This window comes from Chenopodium quinoa, unplaced genomic scaffold (genome assembly GCF_001683475.1).
Source record: "Chenopodium quinoa cultivar QQ74 unplaced genomic scaffold, ASM168347v1, whole genome shotgun sequence".
Classification (NCBI taxonomy): domain Eukaryota; kingdom Viridiplantae; phylum Streptophyta; class Magnoliopsida; order Caryophyllales; family Amaranthaceae; genus Chenopodium; species Chenopodium quinoa.
The window spans coordinates 3,231,097-3,259,063 of record NW_018743850.1 but is presented as its reverse complement, the minus strand read 5'-3'; the positions used below and the strand labels follow the sequence as shown (position 1 = coordinate 3,259,063).

General features: G+C 34.2%; 2 protein-coding genes and 1 long non-coding RNA gene across 5 annotated transcripts; all 3 read right to left on the bottom strand.

Moving 5' to 3' along the window:
- Positions 1-72: 72 nt before the first annotated feature.
- Positions 73-3,859, bottom strand: LOC110685970. 2 transcript variants are annotated; one of them, XR_002504127.1, is made up of 5 exons: positions 3,602-3,859; positions 3,465-3,512; positions 994-2,584; positions 508-898; positions 73-283 (listed from the first exon to the last, which is right to left on the bottom strand). It is a non-coding gene; the product is annotated as an uncharacterized LOC110685970 (long non-coding RNA). The 2 variants fall into 2 exon arrangements; XR_002504128.1 differs by lacking the exon at positions 3,465-3,512.
- Positions 3,860-6,791: 2,932 nt separating this feature from the next.
- Positions 6,792-10,936, bottom strand: LOC110685969 (piriformospora indica-insensitive protein 2-like). Of its 2 annotated transcripts, XM_021862525.1 has the most exons (3): positions 10,078-10,936; positions 7,552-8,765; positions 6,792-7,349 (listed from the first exon to the last, which is right to left on the bottom strand). In XM_021862525.1, coding segments are annotated over exons 1-3 (1,434 nt in total). In that variant the 5' UTR covers positions 10,297-10,936; the 3' UTR covers positions 6,792-7,348. The 2 variants fall into 2 exon arrangements, with proteins under 2 accessions (XP_021718217.1, XP_021718215.1); XM_021862523.1 differs by having other exon boundaries at positions 6,792-8,765; positions 10,078-10,935.
- A 3,684-nt stretch (positions 10,937-14,620) lies between these two features.
- Positions 14,621-27,949, bottom strand: LOC110685968 (protein CROWDED NUCLEI 2-like). Its single transcript, XM_021862522.1, has 8 exons — positions 27,270-27,949; positions 21,710-21,919; positions 20,620-20,873; positions 20,236-20,506; positions 20,072-20,155; positions 17,088-19,177; positions 15,178-15,358; positions 14,621-15,095 (listed from the first exon to the last, which is right to left on the bottom strand). Exons 1-8 carry the CDS (start codon positions 27,549-27,551, stop codon positions 14,826-14,828), a joined length of 3,642 nt encoding a protein of 1,213 aa, XP_021718214.1. The 5' UTR covers positions 27,552-27,949; the 3' UTR covers positions 14,621-14,825.
- Between the last annotated feature and the right edge of the window lie 18 nt (positions 27,950-27,967).

The window sequence follows — 27,967 nt, the reverse complement described above, 5'->3', positions numbered from 1 at the left end:
TTATTAGGTATGTAGCTCCGCTTCACAGAATTCTCATATAGTCATATGGTAATTAATTATAGGAGATTGAAATTTGCAAGAAGGCTTGTATCAGGGACAATATCACAATAGTATATTTTACACATTAATCCATAGGTGCAGAAGTCAAGTTTTTGTTCAAGGACAATTTTACTACAGACCACGGTAGGGGAAAGCAAAATGATGGTCTTATATAGACTTTCGTTTCTTGATCTTGCATCCTTGTCTAAGGTATCACCAGCTCAATTTCTAGATCTCCAAGTCCCTGCAATTTATTTAGTAAGGAGGTTAGTCTGTTGTTTGCACCGCAATCTGAATTTTGTAAGAGTTGATGAATGCAGCAGACCACATGCATTTTAAACCTCTGAGAGCATAAATAAATACATGCATTTTTAAAAAACAATTCACAAAACACACACTTTTCTCAAAAAAAAATAAAATGAAGTAACACAATATAATTTAAACATCACTACAATACAACATCCATACCTTCTTAATTAGATGCAAAACTTTCATCTATCACTTCTTTACCAATTTCAAGGACGTCTTCCTCAATATCACAATCATAACCACGTAACCAATTTTGTGTGGTCACCAACGCCTCAACATTCTTAGGCAAAAGCGCACTCCTATACTTGTTTAAAATACAACCACCCATGCTAAAAGAAGACTCAGAGGCTACCGATGTAATAGGAATGGCCAAAACATCCCTAGCCATAACAGCTAATATGGGGTACACACTAATCTGAGATTCCCAATACTTGAGAACATCATAATTCTGCCCTTCATAAATTGGTTGCCGAGGAGTATTCAAATAAGAATCAATCTCCATCGATGGCCGATTTGATGGGCCATCCTCGTCATCATCATCATCAACATACTAGAAAATTTCAAAAAAAATGCTTTTATTAAATAATAAAAATTAAAACATACAATTATTAATTTTGTAAGCCACAATAAATAGAAATTGATTACCTTGAATATATATCATCATCGAAGTGACTATTTGAAGTATCGATAACACTTGGGTTGGAAGGTGGAACAATTGTACTTGATTTAAAACCGGAAACCATAGAAGAATAAAAGTTATACAACTCCAAAAGAGTATCTTTAATCACCTTCGCCTTTTCAACACATGCCTCATCAACATAAAGCGCTTTTAACATCTTCGTCAATCGAACAAGCTTATAGCGAGGATCAAGTACAATAGCAATTGAAAGGATCAAACTATATTCATCCCAATAGCCCTCAAACTTTTCAAGCATAACTTTGTCCATGGGTGCAAGTTTAGGGTCTATATGGGCTCTACTTATTGTGTGCTCAATTTTCAAAACACTAGCAAAATACAAATTTGCAGTAGGATATTCTGAACCAGAAAATAACACGGTGATTTCATGAAATGGCTTTAGGAAATGTCATATTTTAGCAAGGGTATCCCATTAGTCATCTGAAAGTTTGAATTCATAAATCATAAACCTATCAATAACCAATTTCAAGGCTTACTTTGCTTCTAAAGCTTTTCGGAGCATCGTATAGGTGGCATTCCAACGAGTCACAACATCAAGACGTAACTTTCCATTAAACACACAGTTAACCTCATGAAGAGCATGCTCAAATTGAGTGAGTCTAGAGTCTGAAGAATCAATATATTTACAAACCTCACGCAATTTTTGAACACTACTATCAACTTCTTTTAAACCTCTTTGAACAATAATGTTCAAGACATGAGCAGAACATCGAATATGAAAAAATTTGCCATTACAAGGAAGAGGAGAAGTCAACATTAAATCTTTCTTCAAAAGGTTAACCATAACATCCATGGATCGAGCATTATCAACACTCATTGCAAAAGCTTTACCCTGAAGGTTCCACTCCCCAATAAGTTTTAACAAAAAAATTTCTACCTCAACACCAGTATGAGGAGGACCACAATATCTAACATTCAGTATTTTAGATCTAAGACACCAATTTTTATCAACATAATGTGCAGTTAAGGTGAAATAACCTTGATTAGTGCATGTTGTCCACAAGTCACAAGTGAAGCTAACTCTACCTTCAATTCCAGAAAAAGATTGCAACAATAAAGACTTAAACTTATCATGCTCAGCAATGCAATATTTCAAAATAGTGTTTCTACACACATGCTGCACGTTGGGATTCAGGTTCGTAAAAACTTCCCTAAGGCCATGATGCTCTACAATACTTAAAAGATAGGAATGCAAAATTATAGCTCTAGCAAGCAATTGTAAATGACGAGTCTGATTAAACAGGGACTAAAGACCACTTTCATGATTTCCAGGATGGTGTGGATTTTTACTCATGCATGTCTTAGTATGAGCTTTACAAGTTGAAGTACCTGCCTTGCCTGGTGTTTTATATTCATTACCACAAACATTGCATCGAGCATATTTTACCGGAGCAAGACCAACCATCTTATCAAAAAAGGTGTAATGCCTCCAAACATCTGATGTTCGTCCACGCTTACTACCACTAGTGGTATGTTCAGTAGAATCTTGATTCTGAACAGTAGAATCCTCATCAAAACCACTAAACTCTTGCTCCATTGCTGAAAAAAACAGAAACATAACAGTATAAATCAAGTCACAATATGATACTATATGATAAGGTAGAGCTAACCCTAAATACATCCAATCGAACTTACTTAGTTTGCACCCTAAATACAAATATCCTTTACCAATTAGGCAATTAAGTAGTTTATTATCTTCTTAAATGTTCAAACTATCCTTTACCAATGTGTACAAGCTAAAAAATTATTAAAAAATACTTAGTAACGCATAATCGACAAGAATTACCATAATAGCATAAAGAGCCACAAAAGAATACTTCCTTTGAGCTGCGACAACAATGAAGTTCTAAGTAACTACAGTACAAATACAAATACAACAGCTTGGACACCACCAAAAAGTAGCACTTCCAATAAAAAGTTCATATAGAAAATTTCCCTTGGATCATAAACAAGTGCAGCTCAAGGACTATGAAGCTGGTTTCCCCTCATGGAAAGGTTGAGTACGCCAAAAAAAAAGAAGCAACACAGAATGCTGTGTGCAGAACTGAACCCAAAATATCTCAGTTGTCACCATGACATACACAAATACACTCAAACCTTAACCACCATCACCATTCCTACAGATTTCTAGTATTCATTCTTTATTTCCTTTGATTATCACCCCCCCCCAAAACAGAATTTACTAAAAACCAGAACTACTTAACCAAAACAGAAACTATAAATCAGAACATAAAATCAAAAAATTGACAGAAATTATATAGACCCTAAATACAAATCACAACATAAAATCAAAAAATTAACACAAATTATATGAACAACAATAAGAATCAGAACTAAAAATCAAAAAATTAAGACATGCAAATCCCGTCAAACAACAAAAAACCGAAATGAAAACAAAAAAAAAAAAACAGAAAATTACCTTTAAGCTGTGACAGCTTGAAGGAGAGGAAGATTTGAAGATGGAGAACTGGAGATCGAAAAAAAAAACGAGAATGGAGAACTTGAAATCGAAAAAAAAAAACGAAACAAAAACAAAAATAATTAACTAAAATTTACCTCAAATTGAGCTTGAAGAGTTGAGAACTAAAGAGTGAGTGAGGATTCGGCGCTTGATTTGAGGATGATGAAGAAGAACCGATTTGAGGATGATGAAGAAGAACCGATTTGAGGATGATGAAGAAGAACAGAAGAATGAAGAAGAAGAAGAACCAAAAACGGCTGAAAGGGTGAATGAAGAGGAGATGACCTAATTAGCTAAAACTCACGTTTCACCTTTTTTCTGTTTTTTTTTTTCCATAATATATGAACCATGTTATTTTTCTTAATTATTTACCAATTAAAATATCTAAATTTAAAATTTGTTTTTCCTTTTGGTTTTTGGAGGGAAATTTCCCACCATTTATATTTTGAAGAAATTGTCAACCAAAAGAAATGAAATCAATTTTCCACTTTATAAAAATAAAAAAAATTTATTTTATTTTAATAACATTAAACAAATTTTTATACAATTAATTAATTACATGGCTTAAAAAAAAAACTAATTTCATTTCTCGCCCATAAAACGTTATATACCTTCATAATATCAGCTTTTATATTTTTATTAACACACACATTAAAATATTAAGTTTCTCAAATTATAAAATGTGAATCGGTTAGCGTGTAAATGTCTAGCGTTGCGATTAATAAAAAATCAAAGACCGTTTAATAATATAATGACGTCATATCTTAGATAGTTAGAAGTACTACAAATTTGTTATATGGTTATAATTATATCAGTTTAGCTGTACTTATAAGCAATACACTTGTAATCGTGTAAACTTATAACTGATAGAATTCACTAGTAGATTAGTACATAAATACAAATGACTTAATTAGATATGAGTTATGACTACATGAGTAATTGACTAATATGACTATATCAGCAACTGTCAATTTAGCATAGCTGCATAACAGATTAGCAATGTACTAGACTATCAAACTCGGTAATATACTAATGGCATTTCAGTATTTGATCTATTAGACTCAAGTTTAAAGTTATTCTTTCTTATTAACTTGTTAGTCTAATTAAGTAATTAGTAATTACTAATCTGTGACTTAAGCCTTAGGGGTAAACCAGTAAAGGATATACAAATCTAATAATCTTATGATTTTCATCCCTTTATACTAATAATATTTAACTATGAGAATATGATATGGTTAAATGTTATGTATATGTATAATCGATTGAAAGAATCAATATTAACTTCTTATTCATTAATGTTTTATTTCATTATACAAATCAAACTACTTTGTAATTAATATGTTCATATATAACTTTATGCAAATATATGATGATAAACGAGTCTTAATTATCAGTTTTGTTGACTAATTAAGTATCGAATACCAAATTGCAATTTTCGATGTCACAACAACTCATCAAATCATGATTATAACACCATTAATTAAATGATCAAATAAGAAGCAGATTATAATCTGATAGTAAAACAATATTACATTAATGCAATAAACTTTTATATTCTAATTCGTAATAAACTAGTAAGATCAGTATGGCTAAACTGGAAAACATAACATGATATGTATTTATAAAATTAATGAGAATTTGCATATAATATGATGCCTCAATATGAAGTGATGAAGTCTCGGCTTGATATAAAACTTGTTAACCAGCAAAAAGTTAGAAAGTAGTATAAAATTTCAAACCAAAATTCGTTTAATTGCCCGAATCCAAACGACTCGATAAAAAACCGATTTTTTAAAATAAGAAACAGACCCGAACCGTAATTTAGTAAACCTGAAATAAAATCGATCCAAATAATGTTAAATCATAGAAGAACCAAACCCGTTAACGAACCGAACAATTTATAAACCTGAACCAAAAAAGAACCGAACCGTTTCTAACCCGAAACTGTTTGAACCGGGATAAAAACCGTTTACACCGAACCGTTAACAAACCACAACCCGTCTGCACCGAACCGTTTACAAACCGAACCGAATTTAAACCGGGATAAAAACTGTTTACACCGAACCGTTAACAAACCGCAACCCGTCTGCACCGAACCGTTTACAACCCGAACCGAATTCAAACCGTTCAAGAATAAACCGAAACCGAATCGAACCGATAATTATTTAAACCGAACTGAAACCGACCCGTAAGACATTTGACCCGATTTCAAACCGAACCGAAACCGAACTGTCAAACCGTTTTGACAGTGCTAACAACATACCAACAAGCCATTTTGTATTTTGTTGTTAATGATGGGTAGGTAATATATCTATCAACTACTAATTGTTAATTAAGTTAGGTATAGTATTGTATAATGTACATTTAGTTTGTAGCTAGTAATGTAGGATGATGATAAGTAATATTAAGAATATGATCAATTATATTAGGAAATAGTTGAATTTACCTTTATAAGGGATATTGGTAAATTTCCAATTTCTCTTTTAGAGGCGTTTTTTTGGCATTTTAGGACTTTTTTTTAGCCACGACCTAGATCTCCAAAAAACAAACCGTTTTAAAAAAAAATTGCCCCAATCAGACGCTCAGAACCCGAGTTATGGGCCCCCGAAGTTCGGACGCAATATCTCTCTATCCGGGAATTAGGCGGCCGATCCGATTGGATTTCTGATTTGTGCCCTTCAATATAAGGTGTTTAAAAAAAAAAATCGCCCCGATCGGACCCCCGAGGCCGTACTTATGACCTCTCGAGTTTCCCGTACCCTCGAAATTCGCCTAAATCATCTCAAACCCGACGGAATTGGACGACGTGGACCGCGTATTCTCGTAGATCTTGATTTTCCGTGTGAAAACGAGTACTCACACTAATTGAGGGCATTCGTATTTTTTATTCTATGATCATTTACAACTTTTGTTTTCCTATAAAGTTGCATACCGCACGCCTGTGGGTCAGCGTTTTACATACTTACAATTTTTTTTTTCCAAATTTTATTTAGTACATTTTTTTTTTTTGGAAATTTTAATTTCAGAGTTTATGTTTTTTTAAAAAAATAAATTAAGGGGATAAAATGCTGTCCGAGACAACGTTTTATCCAGAAGCTTAGTTTGGTAAATAGTTTTGCCACATATCTACTTTTGTAATTAAGCTTAGTTTGGAATCATCCTAAATTGTCAATGGAGTAGAAATCTGCATAAATAACCGTAAATTAATTTAAAGATTAAAACTAATTTTTAGAGATAAAATTGATTTTGACTAAAATAGGCTAACCAAATTTGAAAAATAAAACAAGGGCTTAAACATAAAATTGTCTGTACATGCAATTAAATCTAATAAACCAATCATTAAAAAGTTTGGCATTATATACGGCAGGCTTTATCAAGTATCTGCTCATGCAATAAAGGCCTTTTGTGCAGCAGAAGCCTCCACGATGATCCATGGTCCCCTACTATCTTGGAGCACCTAGTCCTTTTTAATCTTCGCCAAGAGGGCTTACACTAAGGGTATTTTACACATGCAATACTAGTCTCTCTTTTCAACTTGTCACATGTTGTATGTTTGATGAACAATTCTAAAGCATAATCTTAGTTATTCTACAAAACCTTCAAACAGAACATATGAAGTATCCGACATCATGGCACGTACATGACACATGCGCATCGAGTCATTGCGTGTCATACCAAGTCATACTTGCATTGGGCACAATTTATCGGGTGTACAATAGATGCTTTGGGCGTAGACTTGAGCTTAACGTGAAATAAAATTGAAATAATTGACAGCAAGATAGGAGCAAGTACTCATCAACAACAGAACATTCGTGTGATATGTCTTGTTTGACTTAAAACACTCTGTAGCAAGAGAATATATGTTAGTTTCATCACTTATGAGAGTTATGACATGATAGAGATTAGAAGAAAAAGCATACTTCTAAATTTTCCCTTTTTGTTTTTGAAATGGATCTATTTTTTCCTTAAGCATCTAATCTTCCTAAATTACAAGAAATAATTCAATAACATAACTATCATTAGTGACTCGAGTAGTAAAACCCACCATAACCCTTCAATTCTACAGCTTAACAGGCCCAAAGAGGATATATAATCCGCATTTAGGATGTTAGATGCAGTTGTTGAAGGGATCCAAGCTGCATGTTGTCGTAGAACGTTACCATTATCACCACTCAACTCGTATTTCATATTAGTGTTTACCAAGATGTCCTCTGACTTGCAAGGTTTCACACCAATCGGACTATGCCTGGTTGACATTAGCCCACTCGCGTAACAAAGATTTGGGTTATTCCAAGCCCCAAACCTCCTCCCTAGTCTTTGATAAAAGACCTCAGAAAATTTCAGCTCCCCTGTCAGATTATTCCCATTAACATAAACTGCACTTACACCAGACATTTTTGCAATTTCTGATGGTAGAAAACCTGTAAGATGGTTGTTACCAAGGCCCACATATCTAAGCTTCTTCAACTTTATCATAGACTTTGGAAACTCACCTGACAAACCCAGATTTGAAAGGTCCAAAATCATTAAATTTTGCAACTTTTGCCAATCAATCTTACTAATTTCACCTCCTATTTGATTATCAGATAACACCAATTCTTGTAATGACTCCAATTCTTCAATTGATTTTGTCAATCCACCAGTAATATTGTTGCCTCTAAGATCCAACAGAGTCAAATTCTTCATATTGCCAACATTACTAGGAATATTACCCATGAACATATTGTTGCTTAAATCGAGCTTTAAGAGTGAATTGAGGTACCCAATTGAGGTAGGAAGGTACCCAGATAATGAATTCCTGCTCATATCAAGGATCAAGAGCTCCTTCAGACTGCCAATAGTCTCAGGAATTCGGCCCGTAAAGTTGTTCCCAGAAAGGACTAGTCTCTTCAAATGCACCAAGTTGCCTATATCTGTTGGCAATGTTCCAGTAATTCCATTTTCGATCAACACCAAGGATTGCAGCTGTTGGAGATTACTAAAAACAGTAGGCAGTGATCCAATAAGGCTAGGATTCGAGCGAAATTCCAAGGTTTCTAGTCTTGTAGCTAACTTCTCCCAGTTGTTACCAGGTAAAGTGACTAAATTATGAGGAGAAATGAAGCAATTGTAAAAAGATAGAGATTTGAGATACTTAAGCTCAAAGATTTGTGGTCTAAAATCAGGGTTTTTGGTACATGTAAGAGAATTGTCATGAAGAGGTCCAATACTCAGATCAGTAACATACCAAAATTCATTGATGAGATCACATGAAACACCCTGCAGAATAGAATATCAGAATAATATTACCAAAAAAATGCACATGTTTGAAATTATTTCAACATTACCATATTTGTATAGCAAGTTCAATAATGTAAAATTGTAAATGTAACCACCACAAGAAATTGACATGTTTCACAAGAATAGAATAAAAATTAGAAATCACCTTTAACTGTATAATGAACCAAACTTTGGAAATTTGCATGAACAAAGTAATGGATTTTTTCGAGTTTCAAACTTAGTAAAGTTGGAAACTTTTGAAAAATAGCAAATTTTCTACTGTATTTTCAAATATATGAAATAATCATTGCACAATCAATTCAAACTTTTTTATGATGATGAGTTTTTGTACCTTAGAAACAAAATTGGCATAAGAGACTTAACAAGAAATAGAAAGTAGGGACTCAAATTATATGAACAAAATTGGAAAATGAAAAAAGCATAATCAAGGATGCAACTACATGTTACAAAACATTGCACATGAGGCATCCATAAACCTTATAATTGGGGTGGTTATTTATTGCCCCTTGTGCATGTCACTATTCTTATGCATGTCACTATTCTTGTGTTACTCAATATCCTAAGTTCCTAACCACTTATTAAAACTCTATTTCTAAGAAAAAATCAAATTATGAAATGGTCTAAGTTTGATTTATTGAGTAGGTAGAAGGTACTAATCCGAACTTGATTCGAAGAAGTTATTAGATAAAACCCGGTAAAATTAATGCTAACTAGGGGATACCCCATGGGTTCCATCGGTATTGAACTTGTCACGTTGTTAGTGAAAAAACACTGTTAACTCGATAATTAATTTTGGATAAAGTTGTACGAGTACTCCATATTAACATTTGCAAACTGCAAGACACTTTGGGCCTATGAGATAATAAAAAAGTTTGATATATTACAATTTTTTAAATTTTTTACAGGAGGAACAAAGTATTTCTCTTTAGTGTTCAATAAGATTTAATGACATTTCAACTTTAAATGTGAAAAATCAAGTTTGACCAAAAAATTTACATGGTATTTTGGTAAGCCCAAACAATTACTCAAAATAGTGAACAAACAACAGTGTTTTACTATTCTAACTCCATTAATGTACAAAAACCAACAAAAACTTATCACAATACACATAAAATCAAGAGAGAAAAAATAGCAAAATATGACAACATTGAAGTACAATAATATACATACATACTGTATATTTAGTAGGTAAAAGTAAACTATATTCTTCCAAAAAAAAAATTAATAATGTAAAGTGTAAACATAATAATAATGCCATAAAATTTACACAAAAATATGAGAAAAATAATACCTGAATTGGAGTCCAACCACAAGGATCGGGATAAAGATCTGAACCATTCCACCAATTACCCAAAAAACCTTGAATTGCATTGTAAAGTGCTTCTTTCTCTGTTTTCTCCATTATTGCTACTTCATCTGCTGTTTCTTCTCCATTGCACCACTCACTTTCCATGGAAAATATGAGGAGGGAGAAAATCACAAACCATAATTTTCTCAGAATTCTCTTCATGATTGTTTTTTTTTACTAAAAACCAAGAAAATTATGGGTTGAATATTAAAAAAGAAATAAAGTTCCTCTGTTTTTTTACTTATTTGAGACCTATTTTAGTGCAAAATTAGAAAACCCCACAATGGGAATTGAATAAAGATAACATCTTTATGAAATAAAATTGGAGAATAACTCACTAGAGGAAGAAAAATGCATATGATATGATTATTATAGAATAAAATGAGGGAAGAAAAAAAAAATCAGAAATTCAGAAAACAGAGGAAGTAAAAACAGAGGATGTTTCACAAAAAGATGTACTCAAATAGAAAAGGCACTGAAGTGTAAGGAAGAAAAAGGCTAAAAAGCAAAGAGAAGAAATAATGCACAGTTTTCAAAGGATGAAAATGATATTATAGCAAATAAATGATAATTACTTTGTAATAAAAAGGGGATAATTAATAGGGTAAAAGAGGGGGTTGGGGCTATGAAAATGAAAGAAATGTGGTTTTAGAGAAATGGAAAATAAACTTTAAAAGTGTACTATAGTGTTGTTGTTTTCTTAGGGGCAGACTTGTGATCTTGTTTCAGAATGCCTATCTATCTCTTCATTTATGTGTTGTTACTACTCTCCCAAGAAAATTAATTGGTGGGAGGAGAGAGAAGGTGAACTAATTGTCTAATTTGTACTAGAATAGTTAGTATGAGTAATTATTTTGTTGACTAGGGTTTAGTGGTTGTTATCTTGCAAAGTTAAGACTTAAAAGTAAATAATTTAAGGTATATAGCTGAAAGTAAGTGTACTTTAAAATTATAATTCTTATTAGATAAACAGTAACACTGATCGACACGTGATTTTGTAATACAAGAGTAAGAGAGGAACTTAGCTTCTACAAGTATTTTTATACCGGTATAAGTTCTAACCAACTTTTACCTTATCTTCTATGATGTAGTAAAAGTATTCAGGATGATATTTCATTGGATTTCTAAATTTGATGTTAGTTGATTGTTTTAGTAGAATGAGCTTTATACTTTGTTTTAATTTGTAGAATGGGATTTACAAGACAATGTATAATCATATTTTTCTACCCAGTAATGTTCGACTTAGTGATAAGCGTTTGATCTCATGACTTAAAAATATTTACTTTTCATATAATCAAATTCCACTACTGACTCTTTTAAGAGTCAGAGTTCCTTAGATTGTCAACTTGGTTAAATCTTTCTCCTTTTACAACATTAAAAGTAAATAAAGTTAAGTTCCTACCATTTTAGTAATAAGTATTATACAGTTGTATACAATTGTACACTAAAGAGTAATTACTAATTAGATTTACATTAATGCAAATTTAATTGTTTTAGGGGAGTAGGGAGGTTGTGAGGGGACCAATCGGACACTTGGTTTGTTTGCCATGCAAAAACAAGGATATAGATGCAAATGTAGTTATTAGATCTAACACAGGACAAAGGAGGGGTTTAAACAATGATAAAGATGGGTATTTTCTTTCATTTTGGGCCGTTTGAGCTCTTTAACAATATCAAGGCAGCAGTGAAAACTTTTGGAAACCAGAATCTGAGCATAAATTGTAAGTATATGGTCCAACCAAACTAGTTTTTTCATGTTAGGTTTTTAGAGTGTCAACTATATTTCCTACTTCAATCTTTTGATACTTTTATATAACCGTAAAATTTAATTTTGGACCAAAGATATAATGTGGAATGTGGACCAAAGGTATGTTTTTTAAGGAAGATTGACAAGTATAATTCTAAATTTAAAATATAAATAAAAAATACTACCTAATTTTAATTTTAATACGCAGTATATTTGTCAGTTAAAAAAATCTTATAGAAGATGATCTATGTTGTTACTTTCCTATCACCTAAAAGACTAAACTCCAATTTAAAAAATCCTTTTTTATAGATGTCAATTAGTTTAATTGGTAAAGTCTTTGGGGTGCTATTCAAAACTTGGGATCAAATTCCTTCTACATTACTACCGTTAGTTGCATCTTTACAAAAATAAATAAATAAATAAATCTGATAGGTTTGGTGGTGGAAGGGATGGTTGGTAGCACTGGTAGAGTTGTTGCCTAAGCATTGGTGGTTTTGCAACACTACAATTATAATACAAAGACAATATACAGCTATGATGATAATAATGTGAGGAGTAATCGTTGCAGTTTTCTTTAGGGCAACGGTAAATATAAACACATTTTTAGAATGAACAAGGGGAATATGAATTGTTACATACTATTGGTTGTGACGGGTGTGATATCTATATGAAACATGTCAAGTAAAAAGAAATACTACGAGCTTGTTCTCTTCAACTTATTTAAGATATTTCAAATAAAAAATAATAGACTAGATCAAAAATATTCAAATCAAGCCAGAAAAATTCAGATCAGATAAGATAAACTTGTTAAACAATAACAAGAACAATCAGACAGATCAGATCAGATCATATTAGACAAATTCATACTAGACTACACCAAATCATAAAATATTCAGACCACATCATCTTATTTCAGGTGAAGAGAACAAGTCTGTACTTATATATTATTATGTTTTTACTCATCTAATTAATTCTCTTGTAGGTTAGTCTTACTTTGTACCAATAAAATAGTTAACTACTCCGTAATACATTAACTCCATCAAAGTTGAGAAACAAAAAGTAAAGTAAAGAAAACCAAAGAAAAAGTAAATAAAAGTTGGTGTAGTAAATGTACAATATCGAAGGCTACAAAAGAAAGATAGGCGCAGCAGATCGAGGTACTAACTAGGACCACGTACGGTGTTGGCATCGGCGTATGGCGGACGGCCACTGTCACAGGCTCAGCCCACACTATTGTCTACTGCTTGCTTAGCAGGCCTATGCCCGTTGACACGTCTTTTTCTTGTCATTTACTTTCCTAAGTTTACATTAACAACTACTCCTCATTCAAGTTCCTTCTTCTTTTGCTTACTTCTTTTTTTACTTGCCAATTTTGATTGTTTTATGTTGTACTAGATTTTACCTCTTTCTTTACTTTTTAGGGTTGGATTTTGTATTACCATATTATTGGCTAATTAGCTCAAGCTTATTGTTTATAGTTATAAGCTTAGTTTTGATAGGTGGATTTGAAGATTAGTCATTTCTTAACTTATGGTTATGTGGTTAAGGATTTTGATTTGCATCCTCTCTTGTTGTTAACATGGTTGCATCAAATAAATGTTTGTCTAGTTTGTCAATCATGCAATATAGATCTTTGAACAATCATTAAATAGTCATAAAAGTGACTGGTTAAAAGTTTCTCTTTCTGCTGTGTGTTGATTGACTTTATTCGTTTATTATTATAATGATACTGGATTTCAATTTCTCTGCTCAGAACAATCAATTTTCAAGAGAGATAAGCGAGTTTACACTTAGCAATCATTCTGTAAGAGCAAGTAATTAGCTTTAGCGAATTAAGGTTATTATGCGTATTTTCCAATATCTTTTGTCATATGTTGCTGAATGTGAGTTATTCGTCGTGTGTTGATTGTTATTATATGTCCTATACTATAATGAATATTGTGATCCTACTAGTTAATCTATGTATCTAAGAAACATTAATGACATCTAGCTAGGTCCGTTGTGACCAAATCATTATATAGATTCAACTATAAGGTGCCCATTTCATATTTATGTGGTTAAGGCTCCTATCAATATCTTTTATTGTTTGCAATTGCAACATATAATCCCTACTCTACTCTTAAACGGTGACTTATGTAGCTGGGTGGTTTACTTGTAAGGGGCATTCATTCGGTAGAGTCTTTTATCTTACTCCCTAATCCCGCCCTCCAAAAAAAATACAAAAAATACTGCAATTTGTCTAGTCTGTAACATGCAATTTGTTTCCCTTTTTGGCTAATGTTATTTTTTTTTTGTACATCATTCGATTTACTGGTGTTTGCTGCTCGCCATAAATCATCGATCTTGAATCTTTAGTCGGCATAAACAAAATTTAGCAGTAAGTTTGTGGGTGATAAGCAAGTTCGTAGATGTAGTACATACATAAGGTACATTAATACAAATTTCCTTTACTGTTGTGATTCATTGATCAATCAATGTTTTAAAGTTCCTATATACTACGTATTACGTAATAAATTGTAGATGAACTCTGTATAGTAACAGAATTCTAGTCTTAGGATGTATCATGACATCAGTTCGAATGACTTGAAATCAGCAAAAATGATGAAACCCTTTTGAATCCTGCCAACACAGGCGTCGAACGGCCCAAGACTTGTGATCCTTTACCTTGTTTTGACTGCTTCCATCACGACTAGAGGATTAAGAGAACCTAGTTACACTTTTACCAGGCAAAAGACAATATGTAAGCAAGAATTGAATGGCCTATTTCATAATATGAAGTAAGAACCACAAAGGTGGAGGATAACTAAATATCCATGTTTTATCACAAATTTATGGGACAAAAAGATTGTCAGACAATACCTACTGATAATTATGGTACAATCCAACTTAAACTAAGCTGCATGGATTTTGTAATTACAACTAACAGCTACGGACGACTTGTGAATCATGATGTAAGGAATTTCCATAGCTTCTTTCCTACTGAGGCTTGACCTGGATGATCATCTTCATCGTCATCGTCGTCATCATCATTATCATCATCCATGTCACCATCACTGCCATACTCATCTTCGTCATCTTCGTTCTCATTGACCATGCTTCTGCTATCTTCTTCTACATTTTCTGATGTTCCATTGGCATCATTCAACAATGTATCTTCAGCTGTCTTTTCTTCTATATTCTCAGCCGGTTTTGCAACATTGATCGCTGCATTGCACTGCATTGAAAAATATATATATGAGCATATAAGACTGGCTACACATGTTAGTCAAATTGAGCAACAAGAATAATATCCTCACCGTATAAGATGAAAACTCAACACTTCTAGTGGTTGAAACTTGCACAAAATGCAATCTTCTGTCACTCTCAGCAGCAACATCCAATGAATGAACAGGTGTTTCATCAAGGTTTTGCTCTGCTGGGTCGTTGTCTTTATGGCTAACCACATCATCATTATCAGGTTTACCACTTGAGGCTGGACTGTTTGATGTTACACAAATATTGGAATCAAAATGCAATCTAAAAAGTGAAGCTACTAATCACTACAAGAACGGTGCTACAGTACCACTGGCTACTTCCAGTTTGCATATGTATAATTTTATCATGAAACCTACAGGAACATGTCAAACTGCAGCCGATGACAGGCTTTCAAATGTTTATATACCTAGAATTAAAAAAAACCTATTCAGGCTTTCAAATGTTAACTTCAGATAAGAGTTAATAAGTACTACCCAAGTTCAATTTAAAACGAAAACAAGGTCTAAGAGTTCATATAATTACCAAGCTAAGTTTGGTCTAGTGGGAAGATTGCACCTTCAACATTGAGGTTGGGATTCAATCCCCACTAGAGGTACTCTGAGGGTTGGGATCCCTTACCCTTCCCCCTCACTTTCAAAGTGTCTAACCTACAAATACTTTACCAAAATAATTGTGTAGGTTAAGGTCTCTGGTTAGGGTCCTTTTATAAGTGAGAATCAAGTAAAAAGAATGCACCCTACGAGAAAAAATATGAGAAACTTCCGTCAAATATAAAAATAGAGGGGGGGGACTCGCCTATCAATAAAATTAACGGCAAATCTTCATAGATGTGCATATTGACAGCAACTTTTGCACCGTGCAATTGCTTGAATTTGAATTAAAAAAAACTACCATCTTTTCACAAGTTCTTTACATTTTCTTTTTGTTTTAGCACTATTCACAAACTCCACTTTGACCATTGCAAGTAGTAATGTACATATGTAAAGAAAAATATAGCCATGTAAGGTCTTGTTGGATTCGTCTGAACATGTATCATCAAAATATCAAATCTTTATAATTTATTAATTTTTACAAATTCAGAATTAGAGATATACATGCTCAAAGTTTCACACTGGAACAAGGTAACAAAAAAATGATGAGAACATTATTAAACAAAGGTTGCAATTTAAAACTGCATACTATATCAAAGTACCACATTTGAGGTTGCAGAATCCAGATAAAGGCTGGTAAATTGTTTAGTTTCATGAGATTAATTCAATCAATCAATCTTTCATGAGATTTGTTATTTTACCAAAAAGAAAACGTCTATAAACAAGCCTTTTAAAAGGCAACAGTTTGTTTGGTACGGCTAAAATAGGGGTATATACTCTATATAACTGTTGAAAGAAATATCCAAATTTCTGTTTTATTTATTCATAAAATAGATAACACGAAACCAAAAAAGTAATAGTTGAGCCACCCCCTCATTGATTCATTGCCAATTTAAAGGTCATCAATTCACTCAGCTCACCTAAAGTATACATATGTTTCTCAATATTAAATATAAAACTCTCTTCCCATATGTCTACACAGCTCTTGGGAATTTACTTTTAAATGAGAAGATTCTTCAGCACAAATCAAATAGAAAAGATAGCAATGATATATAGTCAAAAAGTCTTAAACCAGTCACTTGTTCATCTATTTGGGGAAAAAAAAAAGAAAAGATAGGAAAAAGGTGAGCTTTGCTGCAATAGAGATATTTTTACGCTAGAATCTATGCCATCCTTTTTTAAGGGCTTTCTTGAAATTACACTCATGAAAGATTGACATTAATCCCTGGATAGAAGGAATATTAAACAGCAAAGACAGATATTGGAACAAGAAGGTTGCACTATTTTATATCATCACAGGTTTAAACAAGTATCAAGTTGTCAGTTGCTTGCAAAGGAAACAAAAAGTGATAAAGGCTTACACTGCATGACGCCTAAGATTGTATCTCCTTTGGCCAGGAGTGGGTAAAGCAGAGTCAACCGTTTGTCGCCTCTTCCGCCGACCACCAGTTGTCACACTATCAGTATTTCCCTCACTATGTTCAACATCCTGCTCACTTTCAGTCACTTTAGAAGCCTGAGAGCGACTGCGCTTATGGGCACTGGTAGAATGTGTCATGTCAGCATGTAGAATCTTTCCCTCGTTCACATTTGCAGCCACAGAATCATTCTGCTTCACATCCATCTTTCCTACTGAGCTATCCTTTAATATAGCCTTCGCATCTTCAACCACTTCTTTAACAGAATGTGTCCTTCGTACTCCAGGACCACGCTTCCTCCCAGGTTTTTTGCGCTGTCCATTCTTTAAACCAGATTTCTCAGGTTTCGAAATGTCTTGCACTTCACTGCCATTATCAAACTCGTCAACTGTCTGAGAATTTTCAACGTTATCATCTCTAACATCAGATTGGGACATATTCATGGCATCGTATACTTTTGCAACTGCTGGACCCAATTCTTCAATAGGAGAAGTTCCAGCCCTCACATTTACTTCATCAGTAGAAATTTGTTCCCTCACATGCTCATTTGCTTGCATATGTGTAGCAGATTGTGAGGTTTCTTCAATAACATGATTATCAGAATGTTGAATTCCCTTTTTAGGAGATAAATTGTAAAATATTGAAGCACACTTCTGGAGCACACTCATCTGCCCACCTATAAGGGGAGGAGACCCTGCTTTATTTAAATCTCTAATAGAAGCATGCTCATCCTTAGCATCTTTCTGATCCTCACAAGAAGGCCTAGGGAAATGAGAAGACCCCTCCACAGTTGGTAGCTGCATATTACCACTAAGAAATGCTTGAGCAGAATCTCCACAGCTTTTGCAGCATTTGATCTTCTCAATTATAGAACCAAAGAGCACCCTCTCACTGACCAACTGTTCTCTCTGTTTCTTCAGCTTTTTACTAAGATCATCAAGAGCCTTAATATCCTTAGATATCTCAACACGAGTTTCTTCAAACTGTTTTTTGTTCAATTCCAGTTCCTCCTTTTCCTTCTCCACGTGACGCCACTCAATTTCCATTTCTCTCTTATTTTTCTCAGCATCTTCCTTTAAAAGCTTCAGATTACTCATATTTCTCACCCTCGTTTCTTCCAAAGCTCTCTCCTTTTCTTCCATAACCTTCTCCCACTTTTCCCTTCTTTTCTGCATGTCATTATAAAGATCCTGTTTCTGCTGCTCAAAATCTTGATACATGAGAGCCTCCTGATTTTTAGCATCTTCAGCTAACATTGACTTCTCTTGTTTCATCGTAGCTTCAAATGATTCAATCTGTAATTTAATGCTCTCTGACTCCAAACGCAGACGTTCCTTATTCTCAGCTCTTTCCCTTTTCAATCTCTCTTCTTCTGAGTTTCGAAACTTTTCAAAATTTGCTTTCTTTTCAGCTAGCGTTTCAAGCTCATTATCCACAATAGATCGTTTCTCATCCAAAGCCTCCCAATCTCTCTCGAACTTCTCCCTTTCAAGCTTCAAATCCGCAGCTTCCTTCTCTATGAGCTCACTCTGACGCCTCACGTTGTCTATCTCCTGCTTTAAACTTGACCGCAAGCGAAGATACTCTAACCTTTCTCTCTCTGCATCTTCCAAAATTTTTCGTTCTTCCTCAATATGCAGTTCCTGTTCCCTTGTGTTGATTCTCAACATTTCAATGTCCTTTCTTAAAATTTCCAAATTTTCTTTCTCAGCAATAACTTGTTTCTTCTCTGCCTCCAGACTTTTGGCTTCAGCTTTTAGACATTTTTCTTGTCCCTTCAAATCTTTATTCTTTACTTCGATGTCTTTTTCTTTATCTTTCAACCTCTCAGCCTTCTTCTCCAAAGCTAGTTCTCTCTTACCAAGCTTCAGCTCAAGGTGATTGATTTCACTTTCCTTTTGATCCAATGTCTCCTTTCTGTTCTTTATTTCCTCTTCAAGAGCTGATTCTTTTTGTATTATCTCTAGCTCAAATTCATGCATTTTGTTATTTAGCATAACCTTATGCTCATTAATAAGCTTCTCTAATTCAACCTGTGACACAAAAAAGACGATGACAAAATTTCAAGGATCTGGCCCATAAACTAGCATAATTATTGAACAGGCCTCAAAATTAAAATATTATAAGTTTCAGATGTATCCATTCTATCAACAGAAGAAAGCATCACAAATGAGTTGGACAAAGTATCTTATCGCAACAACCCCATATTCCCCAATACAAATGTTCCAATAATTTGCATATTACATGTGTGGAACAGTATTCCATTTTATGTACGGATAAACCCAAAAATCTGGAGAACAACCCTTCTGAACAAATCACGTAAGTTTCTGTGCAAAACTAAATTACAAGTCTTTATATAGTACATAGTTAAGTAACCTCTGTGAAAGGCACAAAATTGCAATCTCATAAAACCACAACACTCCAGAAAAATGCCCCTACAATTGCAGGGACACAATTATACTCCAAAGAGGTGGCGATGACAAAATGGGCAAGATTGCGATTTCTATGGAAAACAATAACTTCTGAATTTGTTTGTGAAGCAGAAAATAGAATTAAGCAATTTAAGTGTAATTTTGTAGTTAGAAGCATCTGGGAGAAATAAAAGGTGTTATTTTCATAGATATCAGATATGAAATCTGTGGCAGAGAAGAATGTACAAGGATAACTGTTTAGATGAAAGAAAGAATGGGAATGCTTCAAAAGAAGCTCCTGCCCTCAAAACTTCAAAAGTAAGCAGTCTTACCCCAAGCAATATAAGAGAGGCCATTAAAAAAAATGACGATTTATCAGACATGCAAAGTTTCCTACTTCAAATATATAAAGAAATTTAATGAACGAGTATTTCTCTTGGGGACTTCATTGGAAATGGATATTATAAAGCAGCCATGATGATGATACAAAATCCACCATTGGAAGTTACAACTTACATTTTCTCTTGCATTTAGCCTTTGTTCCTCTTCTTGCAGCTGTTTTTCCCTTGCTTCCAATTTGCATTTTAAAGCTTCAGCTTTCTGCAATAATGCAGAAGATGAAAATGAAAATTTGAGGATGTCAGGTGAATACATATATGAATAATGATGATGAAATCCACCTTCTTCTTCATATCCAACTCTGCTGATTGATTCTTTACATCATTTTCTACTTTTTTCAAAGTTTCATTGGCCAAGTCAATCTTTTTTTGCAACTCCTCAAAGTTTGACTCCTTAACTTTGCTAGAGATATCAATTTCATGCAATTTTTCTTCCCTCTCATTAAGGATTCTCCGACTCTCACACAGCCTTTGTTCCCCTTCTTGCAGTTTCTTCTCCCACTCAAGCATATCTTCCTTCTGCTTCCGAAAGTGTAACTCATGGTATTCTCGCCTGAAAAGTTTTGTAAAAAAAAATATCAACATGGACTGGAAGACACAAACCCATCTGGGTGAACTAAAAAATTCAATTCAAAGCATACACCATCCATTTATTAAACTGCATACTCTTGAGTTAAGGATAATTGCTCTCTCTGAAGAATGTTTTCACGAACTTCCAAGTCTTGAAGCTTTCTGTTTAGCTCAGAATTCTTTCTATCTGACTCAGCAAGTTTAGCATCCACTGAGCGAGATCTTTTCTCAACATCCAAATTCAGTATTTGAAGTTCCTCCATTCGAGCATTTAAATCAGCCACATTAGTCTCAGATGTAGCTTTGCCTTTTGCATGTTCTTCATTCATATCACGCAAAGCTCTCTTAAGCTGGATTAGAAATCAGACAATTGCAGGCCACCAATGTTAGATGCACCATGCAAGACAATTATAATGAAGTGAAAAGAGGGTGCAATTAGATATAAGCTTATACAATGCACACTATGAAAATTAACATTATTGATTTCACTTGGTCACATTGGTTCTCCATTTGAACTAATAGCTGTCTAGCTACAAACAGAATCCATCAGAAAGAACCATATAAGTAACTAGTATACATGGTCAAGCTTGAGCACAATAACAGCCAAGCTCTAGCACATCAAACAGCTATTTCAAATCAAAAGTACTCAAAGCCATTACTCAGTCACAGACTCACTGGTTACCTACAATATAAAATTCAATACATTTAGGCAGCCACCAAAACTCAGCATTTGTAGCAAGGATATTATCAACAGCTTAGCATGCATTAGGTAAAAATATCTTTAAGCACATTTTATTTATTAAGCTAGTTTAAAGTTGTAATAATTTTGACATCACATCCTTCTAAACCAATAAAAGAGTTGGGGGTACATATTGCAAAGAAACATTCAAAAAGTTGTCCAGAACAGAGATTATCAACTTTTATAGCTTCATTAAAAGATATGAATGAAAACCATGCAAATAGTATATCATAACAAAGTACAATCAATTTCTCATGGGAAATCAATATGAAAATCTATTTAAATTATCAAGCTATCGAGCAAAGAAACCATTCGAAAAGGCTACTCGATAATAAATGAAGAGCAACATATCTTTGGGCAATGTACAACTTAAACCAAGAAAATTAAAACGTCTAATACTAACTTACAAAAAAGAAAGAGGTAGAGATAAATAAAGGTAGAACATACATCAACCAAAGACCGTCTTTCAACTTGTAAAGCCTTCTTTAAATTTTCCTCTCGCTTCTCAGCTTCAGAAACAGCAATCAGATGAGCACCCCGCTCACGCTTAAGAATCTCTACAGCTTCAGAAACTTCTTGCCCTAATTCTTCGGTTTTGGAAATTAAATCTTTTTTCTCCAAGAGCAAAAGCCCCATGTTGTATTGGTAGTCAAAAAGCTATTCACAAAAAGTAAAACAAATTAAAAGAGACATTCACACCAAGAATAACACACCTTCACTAACAAGTAGCAAAACAGTGACATAATATTTGACCATCATATGCCAAACGTTACATCAAAAGTATAATGCATTGCTGTCCTAGGTTCTTTCTTAAGAATAAGGTGATTGGGCTTTTTTTTCTTTTTCTTTTTTTTTTTTTTTTTTTTGAGGTGATAATGATTTATTGCAATTTATTTTCTTCATCACCTAAATAATCAAATATCAGAAGGTCAAATGCAACATTTTTCTGTTTAAATTTTACTTTTTAGTGTTGATTATTTATGATTTTAAGTTATTTTTCCTAATTATCTGTTGTTGAGAAAAAATAGAAAATATATAATTACTAAATTTCAAATCAAAATTTTAATTTCTTCTCAAACAACATAGAGGATTTAAAATAATGGACTTAGGATTCTTGTTTTTTTCCAAACAAGTTATATGGTATTGAATGTCACAATTAGAAATCAGGTACGGAGTATTTAACATGAAGAATTTGATATCAAATCCTTGTATCCAAATACTACCTTAAAACTTCGCATAACAATAAATGTCATGTCATTGGATTTACCTCAATGTAGGTTTCCTATATCAACATCTCATAGTTTTCACTAATATGTAGTTAAAGATATTAAAGGCAATGTTGTGAAAGTGAAATAGCTCTTGAAAAAAGTACTTGTAGTTAGGGGTGGGACATTTCAAACCGAACCGTGAAACCGTCCGTTATCGAACCGAACCATCACGGATCGAACTGTTTATAAACCGCTAGTTTTAAACCGAAAACCGAACTGAACCGTATAATGTCAAACCGAAACCGAACCAAACCGATTAATGTTAACCCGTTACGAACCGTAAACCGATAACAAACCAAACCGTTTATAAACCGTACCCGTTTGAACCGATTAATGTTAACCCGCTAACTGTTTAAACCGAACCGATTATAAACCGAAACCGTTTGAATAGTAGGAAAAAACCGTTTAAATCGAACCATTTACAACCCGCTAACCGTTTACACCAAACCGTTGTAACCTGTTAAGCCGTTTAAACCGAACTATTTTCAAACCGCAACCCGTTTAAACCGATCCGATTACAAACTGTTTAAAACAAACCGTTTACAACCCGTTCCATTCAAATTGGACTATTTACAACCTTTAACAATTTGTTAGAATTCCACGAATACATTTGATGTTTAATGTAGTTTAACAGTACAATTTTTTATACGTATAATTATTAATTTAAATTTATAAATTTTTTTGCTATTATAAAATTAAAATTATATTCTTGCATAACTAAATTAGGAGTTATAAATTGAATAAAAAAATTATAAAAAATCTGGCCACCCACCCAATCCAACACCCTCCACCTACCCACCACCGTAACCCACCCTAACACCACCCCAGCCGTCACCCCAGACTCACCCTATCACCACCACATCCCACCACCGTCACCCCAGACCCACCCTAACACTACCCCCACCCACCACCGTTACCGTAACCCACCTCCACCCCACCACCGTTACCGTAACCCACCCCCACCCCACCACCATCAACCCAGACACACCCTAACACCACCCCCACCCACCATAATTATCATAACCCATCCCACCCCACCCCACCCCACCACCCACCGTAAATACAAAAAAACCCAAACCCAAACCCCCACCCACCCCATCCACCACCGTCACCGTAAATAATAAAACCCAGACCCATACCCCACCCCACCTACCACCATCACCGTAACGCACCCCACCCACCCCACCCACCACTGTCACTGTACAAAAAAAAAAAAAAAAAAAAAAACCAGGCCCAACCCCAACCACACCCACCACCGTCACCGTAACACACCCCACCCTACCCCATACGAAAAAAATCAGAAAAAAAAAACCCAAACCCACTGTAACCCCATCCCACCCATCCCCACGAAACCCAACATCCTCGAAACCCCCCCCCCCCCAACTCACTCTAACTACTCACCCACCATAAAACTCCCTCCCTCCCTTGAAAAATCCTCCCTCCCCTCCCACCCGAACCCACTCTAACCGCCGCCGAACCCACCCTAACTTGGCCCCCTCCGTCGCCCGCAACCTGAAAAAAAAAAACAGAAAAAAAAGGAAGAACGAAAATACCTTATATATTATAATATTAATCCCGAATTTGGCCTCGAATTTGGTTTTAAAAGGCCAAATTCGATCATGAAACAACTAGATCTAGAGTTTCGTGGTCGAATTTGACCATAAAAACCGTCGTGCGTGGTGCCGGTGGACGGTGACGGAAAACGAGATGGAAGAAGGAGAACATAGATGGAAGAAGGGAAAAGAAGAAAGGAAGATGGAAGAGGAGATGAGAGAGAAAACGGGAGAGCAGTGAGCATATTAGCAGCCATGGCTCAAAAAATTGATAATATTACAGAAGAGGAGAGAGAAAACGAGAGAGAAATCAAAGAGTACTAAAGAGACAATGGTAAGAGTGATTTGATTAGTGGAAAAGAAAACACACGGATTATAAATTGGAATGTGTGCGATGATAGGCCGTTAGATGACATGCAAATCAATGGCTGATATTTAATTTAAGACGGTGACACGGATCGTGGAATGATGGATTAGGATAGTATGTTTTTTTTTTATTCATAGCTACGTACTAATAAAAACACTACTGTACTCTTAAAAAATGATTAACTTTATGTAACTTATCAATTGTAAGAAACAGAAATGTTTGGAAATTCAAATTGATTCAATACGACATATTTAATGTATATTAGTTATTATATGTAATAAATAATAATGTATGGTACGATTGGTATCATACTATCATTGGTATGAATAGATAATCAATAAATGTATCTGATTATTAAAACTTAAAACAGTTGATGATCGATCTAATTGAATACTTCTACTTCTCCATCCGTTTTCTTTAACTTGCAAGTTGCAACATATATATGTTGCAGCCTTGTAGGCACGTAATCTTAAAAGGTGATCAGAGAGGGTAAGAGAACAAAGTAATTCAGCAATATAACTTTAACACCAAAATTATGGAATAGTTACAAACAATTGTCAATTATTACTTTATTAGACTAATGGGAAATTGAATAATTGTGATTTTAATTAAATATCCAAATATAGTTTTGTAACATTAAATTATTAGTTTATTACAATATCAATTATCGATTTATCGTATTCAAAGTATCAACTCATCAAATCATGGTCATGACGCGATCTTTAAAACAAGAAGTTGATAACCTGATAATAATCAATAATGAAACAATAATACATTAATACCTTATAAATTTGTAATAGACTAATATTTAATAAACAACAACAAGACTATAACCAAACTTGAAACATAACACATTAACATGATATAGAATATGAGAATTTCTGTAATTCTATATAATCTGATATCTGAATCGATTTATCCTATTCAAAGTAGCAACTCATAAAAATATGGTCATGACACGATATCTAAAACAATCCAACAAGAAGCTGATAACCTGATAATATTTGATAATGAAACAATAATACATTATAAATTTATAATAGACTAATATGATAATATCTAATAAACAACAACAAGAGTATAACCAAACTTGAAACATAACATATTAACATGATATAAAATAATTGAATAAATGAAGATTTGTGTAATTGTATATAATCCGATGTCTGAAAATAAAGTGACAAAATACCAACTTGATATAAAACGAAACCAGCTAATCGGTCAAAAACTCTTTAAACCCAATTTCTACTCGATCCATTTTTTTTTTCACCAACCTATACTGACCTGCTAATGAAATGGAAATACTAGTCCCAACTTGATATAAAACAAAACGCGCTAACTGGTCAAAACCACTTTTTAGAACTCAATTTCAACCCGAATCAAACCGACTTTATCTAGTTCGCTAAAGAAATGAACCTTTTCAACCCGATCCAATTTAACCGATTACCAAACTAACCCGAATGATTTTAGCACCAAACCGAGTATAAACCGAACCGATATGAATCGAACTAGCATTAACTAGGGTAAACCCGCCCCTGAACCGACCCGTTTCAAAATAATTCGTTCATGACCCGAACCGATATGAACCTGAACCGACGTTGACCCGGTAAAACCGCCCCTGAACCGACCTGTTTCAAACCGATCCGATTATGAACCGAATCGTTTAAAAACCGAACCAGCATTGACCCGAGTAAACCCGCCCCTGAACTGACCCGTGTCTAACCGATCTGATTATGACCCGAACTGTTTATAAACCGAATCGTTTATGACCTGAACCGAATTTAAACCGTACAAAAATAAACCGAAACCGAACCGACCTGTGACTAATCAGAACCGAACTGAACCGACCCGCCGTTTAAATGAAACCGTTTCAACCCGAACCGTTTCAAACTGAAACCGTTTCAAACCGAACTGCCAAACCGAAGTCCCACCCCTACTTGTAGTTTCAAACATAGCCACCATTGTCCCCTTCTAAGATGAATTCCAAACTCGATTAATTTGTTGGATAGTGAATACACAATACACATCAAGAAAACCAAAAGCAATACTAAATCACTTTCAAAATGATACGAAGTACACCACATTTGTCTGTCATGATTATGCACTGAGTTACAATGCAAAAATGTAATCACTTTCTTCATTTTGATAGATATTCACTTACGGTGTGTTTGGATAGTAAAAGGGGAAGGAAAAGAAGAGGAGGGAGGGGAAAGGATGAGAAGGGAAGGGGAGGGAAGAATGATGAGTTTTCCTTCCAAATCTCTCCATTGTTGGAGAGATCAATTTCTTAAATCTAATCCCTTCATTTCTCCCCCTTCCAATTCCCTTCCTTTCCTCATCTGTTATTCAAATGAAAGATAATTCATCCCTCCATTTCCCTTCCCTTCATTTTCTTCCATTTCCTTCAATCCAAAAAATGTGTTAATCTTAACACTTATACATCCTGCCTTTGCCTCCAAGCATTGGCAACAACAAGGTTTACGTTTCGTATCGAATATTTGTACGAGTAGTTTATTATAGTTTTCCATTCATTCAAACACAGTGAATGCTTCATCAAGAAGCACAAGTTCAAAACTACAAGCATAATAACCAAATACCCAACACTAACAATGTTAATTAGAAGGTCATAATGGAATTAAAGCACCAAAAATCAACAAGTTTCAACAAAACCCAAAAACAACAAAACCCCAGAAATTCAAAACCAATAATCAAGCTCCAAAACACTTAAATACCCAACAAAAATCAACATTCATCAAATTAAAAAATCAACAAAATCAGAAAATTAACGCCAACAAACTAAATTAAAAACATAAATAAACCTCTTTTTCAAGGCGAGAAATCTTGTCAAGCATAGCTTGACGATCCTTCCTCTCCAAAGCAGACTCATCCAACAAACCCACTTCCTTAAACCTCCTCCAATCCTCCATATGACATCCATCAAACTCGACACTTTCCGGCGCCGCAAGCGAATTCGTCGGCGGAGGCGCATCCAAGAACGACGTCGTTTTGCCAGTAAAAGAAGGGGTTTGAAGGTGCCTTGGCTCTGTTCTTGGTGTCGATGTTGACGGCGTCCATGGCGCCTTACGTTGAGGAGTGAACATTTGGGAAAATTGTTTTAGGGTTTTATTTTATTTTGGGATTCAAATAAAACCCAAATTTAATTTCTGGGAATTGCAGAAATTTGTTGAAGTGATTTGCATTTGAATAAGAGAGAGAAAGTTTGCCGGCGATGAAGAGTGGGTTTTAACGGCTAGCCAGTGGTAGTTGTGCAGTGATGGAGTGTTGAGAGAGATGAGTGACAGAGTGTTCAGAAAGATTTTAAATCAGAGAAAGGAGGGTTTTTTTTGTTTAATCTTTTGCTCGTGAAAATGAAGCTGTCTTTATTTTTTTTAGGCAGGTAAAGTATTAATCGAATTTGATTCCAGGTCCTATCCAATGACTCCAATCATATGACAACGTTTAATACTTTAGTCAACTAAACTAGTTATTTTTATTAAATTGAATTAATTAGAACATA